This window comes from Centruroides sculpturatus, unplaced genomic scaffold (assembly GCF_000671375.1).
Source record: "Centruroides sculpturatus isolate CEXI.00-Female unplaced genomic scaffold, Cexi_2.0 scaffold85, whole genome shotgun sequence".
Classification (NCBI taxonomy): Eukaryota; Metazoa; Arthropoda; class Arachnida; order Scorpiones; family Buthidae; genus Centruroides; species Centruroides sculpturatus.
This window is the reverse complement of record NW_019384798.1, coordinates 266,705-272,555: the sequence shown is the minus strand read 5'-3', so window position 1 is coordinate 272,555 and position 5,851 is coordinate 266,705. Positions and strand designations below refer to the sequence as shown.

The 5,851-nt window shown below is 28.2% G+C and overlaps 1 protein-coding gene across 2 annotated transcripts in view; it reads right to left on the bottom strand.

The window, feature by feature from the left end:
- The window catches only part of LOC111629446 (probable phospholipid-transporting ATPase IIA), a 139,931-nt gene that overhangs the window by 80,553 nt on the left and 53,527 nt on the right, over positions 1-5,851 (bottom strand). For both annotated transcript variants that reach the window (XM_023373349.1, XM_023373348.1), the window contains exons 5-8: positions 2,308-2,475; positions 2,078-2,224; positions 652-732; positions 432-581 (exon numbers count right to left, since the gene is read on the bottom strand). In XM_023373349.1, coding sequence (XP_023229117.1) covers positions 432-581; positions 652-732; positions 2,078-2,224; positions 2,308-2,475 — 546 coding nt within the window. The remainder of the gene's footprint in view (positions 1-431; positions 582-651; positions 733-2,077; positions 2,225-2,307; positions 2,476-5,851) is intronic.

The following is a 5,851-nucleotide window of genomic DNA, read 5'->3' as shown; positions in this document are numbered from 1 at the left end:
TTGAAACAAAAAAAGTTATGCATTCCATCACGTACATAAACAGTGTCGTAATTCGCCAAGTGCAAATCAGCAAATTCGTAAAATTTTTGTTTATTTTGAACAATCCGGATAATCGAAAATCCGGATAATAGAGGTCCGGATAATGGAGGTTCTACTGTATATAATAAGCAAAAGTATTTGTCTTATATTTGTACAGAAATATTAAACTAAAATAAATCTGTTTGTTCTATTTAACTATCAGTAACAAAAATGTTTGCAAATTAAAATAACAATAAAAATAATTTGACTGTTGATAAAACAAAAATAATGTTTATATCCAACAAAATTTGTTGTTATTAAAACATTATTTTTTTTCCTAATTCAATGTAAATTATAAACTTTTAATTAAATAATATTTCCATAAAACTTTTATTTAATTTATAATTACTTACTTTGCTTCTTGGTTCAGAATTATTCATAACACTTCTTGTTTCTCGTCCTGTATATATCACAATTCCGACAGCAGTTCCCGATGCAATGACAGTATTTGCCCAGACAGTATTTTCTATTCCAAGAGAATCTTCAGCTCCCTCTCCATCATGCTATTAAATATTATATTAGAAAATATTAAAATAATAATTAACAATGGTATAGAATTTAAAAGATTCTTACACGTGTAAATTTTCCAATAAAACTATGTATATCTCTCTTTGGTTCTTCCGCATATATAGATGCATCTATTTGATATAATTCCTGAAAAGTAATATTCAAATAATTACTTTGTTATTCAATATTTTAAAAATTTATAGTGTACAGTCGACCCCCTATAACACTGGTTACTATAGTTTGGATTCCTATATCATGGCAAAAAAATTGCGACAATATTCCAACACGCTAAAAAAACTCCTATAATTCGGTAAAACGTCATCGCCAACTCGTGTCGCGACAAAATTGGTTAAATCTAGACCAATAGTGAATATTGCACAAACCGCTGAGTTTAAACAAGCAGTGGACCTACTAAAACCATTTATTATTTAACGTCCATAAAAATTATATTTATATTAATGATGTCTCCAAAGTTCAGCGAATTTTTTGTAAAAAAAAAATAATTTATCAGGAAGCAGACGAGCGCCATTCGATGACAAGCTCCACGACGAAAACAAGCTTAAGCAATGGCACTGTTGAACGGTGCACACTCGGTAAGTAATTCTATAATTTTTTGTTTATAACATAGTTTATATGGATTATTCCCAAAAAATTATACATATTTTGGAAATGTTGAGTCAAATTAGTCTAGAATCGATTAATTTTATGGAAGAAAGCTTTCAAACAGCCGTAGTCCATAAAATGCATACATGCCGGGCTGTGATTGGCTGGACTCGTAGAAAATGGATTCATAAAAACCGGAACGTATCTACCATGTTATGGGGGGGGGGTCGACTGTATAGTTTTAATTTATATAAAAATGTAAAAAGCTATATAAAGTGATCAGAAAAAATTATTCACTTCAATCATAATTTTAAATCATTTTAAATAAGTTTACATTTAAAATGAATCAGAATTATAAATCCAAATTAATTCATTCAGTTTTTATGATAAAAGTCTACATTAAACAAGACTTTATTTGTTTATATTAAATAATTAGTGTTATAATTAGTTAATTACAATTAGTGCTACAAAAGTGTTATAAAGTTTTATAATAATAAAATAATAATAATAATATATATCAAAATTTAGTGGCTATTTTTATATAAACACTCTCATAAGAAACTAATGATAAAAATTAAATTCACAAAGTATTAAATATTAAAAACTATTTAATAAAAGTTACTATTTTCTCATTAAAAGTTATTATAGTTATGATTGTGTAATTTATTTTGAAAATTATATATTTGATAATCTGAAACAATGTTGCTATTATTTGTTGCTGAAACACTATGTAGTGTGATTAATCAATCACATGGCATTTCATAAAAACCTTTGAAAACTCTGCCCCTACTCAACTGAATAAAAGATGAAGAAATGCCATGTGATCAATTAATCACACTACATAGTGTTTAAGCAACATAAATTAATTATATATACTTTTAGTACATACTTCATTTGATGATAATCGTTGCGTAGTTTCAACAGCCAATCTTAATTTCCAATCAGTTTCTCCATCTAACTGGTCAGTACGAATAAAACAAGCACCATTTTTCTCAGTCGTCCTTAGAAACACCATATCTGAAGGAACTCTCTGATTCTGCAAAAAGAAATGTTAATTATTTATAAGGATAACTAATATTTACTTCTGTCATAAAAAAAACTCTGCATTATTATACTTACTTTCTCAACAATAATCAAATCAGACACTTTAATATCAGAACTTGGCACCTGAATAACTCCTTGAGATGTTAGTTTACGATATTTCTGACTATTGACTTCTTTATCACGACTATATCTCCTGATATCGTCGATTGCTTCTCTAATTAATGTCACAGTTAAAACAAAACCCTAAAATTAAAAAATTTATAAATAAACATTTTTGTGATGGGTTAAAGTTTATAACTTTATAATGTTTTTGATGTAATAATTATATTAAATTCATAGTGTATAATTTTGTTATATTGTTCACAAATTCTTGTATATAATTTGTTAAAATGTAAATATAATTTAAAATGTAGAAGAGATAAAAACAACAATGAAATTTTCCTTTATATCAATATTCTAAAAGAAACTGACTAAATATTTAGAATATAATATAAAGGTCCCTAAAGATTTTGTTATTTAAAAATTCTTAATTAAAGCAAATTGTCATTATATAAAATATTTTGGATGTAATTTTAAAATAATTTATAATAAATGATAAAGTGTTTATAATATCTCCAAACAAAGCCATATAAATATTAAATTCTTATGTAAAAAGTTTAAACTTGTTTGTTTAATTTATATAATTTTTGTAAAACACTATAAAACGTATGCTTACAAATCTTTACAAAACACATTTCATCCATAGAGATCAAATTCAACATTTATTTAGATAATGTAATTATTTAGAGAGTTTAAAAACCAAAACTTTTATTTAATGAAACTTTTTATTTATAAAATATGAAATTATTTTATAAATAGTAAAGTTATAAATTTAAAATCTTGTCTATAAATGAAAAAAAAAAACTATACAAAAAATATTTGTATTGAAATACTATTATTTTATAAAAATATGCAACATTACATTAATGGCTTTGGAACATTCTTCAAATAACCTCTATTAAAATCTGATAATCACAAGCATTTTTCTGAAGTAGGATGCAAGCATACAATCTGGCAAACCGGAAATGGTGTCTTAATGCATTTATCCACCAGATTGGTCCAATAATTATTATTACAAATGATTAAAGAGTTTTTTTACTAACTAATTAATTGTAATATTTTATTTAATGATTAAATAATTCATTAATTAAATTTATCTTTTATGACAGAATTTTAGCATCTAACTAGATGTTTTTTACAAAAGAAATTGAATTACAAATAACTTCAATTTAATACCACAGATGTTCAAAAGAGTAATGGCATCACATTTCATTTGTGTGATTCATGTTCTCTCTTTATTTTGTACTAGCTGTTACCTGCAACTTCACACATGCGGATTTTGCAAGCAAACCCCATTTATATTCAGTATTTCAACAATCATAGTAATTGTTATATAACACCTACCACTGAGAATGATTAGAATTGCTGAGAATCAAACGAACTATTTTCAATTTGATCAATTTTCTGGAACGTTTACAATCATTCTATAATCAAATCAATAAGCAGAAAGAAATTTGAATTTAAAACGGTTCGAACATTTGATTAAAAAATCAAAATATATAAATATTTATAACAATGTCTGAAATGTTATTAATTTAATACACCTAAGTACTCAATGAAGACCAAACGTAATTGAAAACAAAAAATCGCATCTAAAATAGTACAGTAGAATCTGTTCTTCAGGTTAAGCCTTATTTTCTCCCTCTCCCCCATTAAGGGAATTTCCAAAAATTCCTTCTTAGTGTGTGTTTTCATGATGTACCCTAACTGTGTACAAAATTTCATCTCTTTAGGTTCAACGATTTGCTCTGGGCAATGATGAATCAATCAGCCAATCACTCAGTCAGGACAAGTACAGGTAGGCCTCCTACAACGCGGTAGATACGTTCCTTGAAAATACCACGTTGTGGGAAATCACATTATAGGACACACCAACTTAATACAAAAACTGGGATTCGGTTCAAAAAGAGAAAAACTTGACGTTTGAATGGCGTTTTTTGAATTTTTCAAACCAGCCATTGCTAGCCACGAATTTAACACTGGTTTCATCAGCCAATGACTGTCCCATTTGTTTTAAATAATCAAATATTTTTAAGGCTTTGTGTTTAACTGCACTTTTATATAAAGGCAACCGTTTCTTGTTCATATCTACCCATAATATTAGCACTTGTTCCATTTTTTTTTTTTTCATTATAGGTGCTCTCGGACGAGCAACAATTTTCGCAAGAATAGATGATCCGGATGCGACTGAATTCCTGATCTTTTCTTCCTATTGCTTAATCGACTGAATAGTTGACTCATTTAAATTAAAATGCCTACCAATATCAGCTATCCGCTCTTGATATTTAATTCAATCCAAAATTTCTATCTTTGTTTGAAGAGATATATTAATAAATTTCCTTTCTAACGACAGTCCTTTCTTTTCATTCGACATTGATATGGCTAAAATTTTTTCAAGCAGTTTTGTGGACAGTAAAAATCGCAAAAAATAACTTCCCTTCACTATGTTGTTAAAAATATACACCCAATAGAAGTTTATACTGTATTTTGGACCATTTTTGCGGTCCCCACCTATTGAAAGAGTATAAACTATTGAAAATATCAATGGTATATTTGAGTGTTTGTGGTAACTGATGCATATCTGTCTAGATACCGGTCTTCCAATGAAACTTTCATGGGAATAACACGTCAACGTGGACAAACAGCTGTTTTCGAGAACATTTAGCTCTGTACACCGAACTGCTGCGCATATTACGTGATCCGTTGCGATTTTTCTGTTATGTGAAAGATAATTCCTTTCTAAATACCATAAACCGCATTGTAAAAGTACCGCGTTGTAAGGAAATTTCCGCATTTTTCCAACAGCGTTGGAGCGAAAACACGTTGTAAAGGTATCGCGTTGTAGGAGGACTACCTGTAATATTTTTATACTTAGATTTTCATTAGTTAAGTCTAAGCAAATAAATTTTGAAGTGATGAGTAATTAATTATAAATCAGTTTATACCGTAAAATGTTTTTCAAAATTTATGAAAAGTTGTAACTTAACTGACAAATATTTTCATGTGTATTTCCTATTCATATTAATTTATGTAAATTGATATTAAAAGAAAATGCATAATCATTATATTAAAGAATTTACATAAATTATGTCCAAATTTCAATAGTTGATGTAGTAAATGATTATTATTATTATTATGTTGGGTTTTGTGAGTTATACTCGGTTCACACCGATGGTTGTGTACTATGCCAGACCAGAGTCAAGGCATAACAACCAAAACAAAACTAAAATTAAATAAGTGTGTCAGTGTGTGTGTCTGTATTCAAGAATTTCCTAACAATGTGGCATGTATTCAATATAGTGGCTTTCTGTAGTGTGATGTATGTATTTCTACTCAATTGTAATGTTCCCAGGCTTTTGTGTAGTGTGTGTGGTATCACACCTGTAGAGGAAAAACCAACAAGTATAATAAGTACCCTATCCATCCTCCACAGATGCCTTATTTCCTGGGCGAGTTCTGTGCACTTGCTAATTTTTTCAGTGCATGTGTTTTGTACATTGTGAGTGTTTGGAATGGCTAT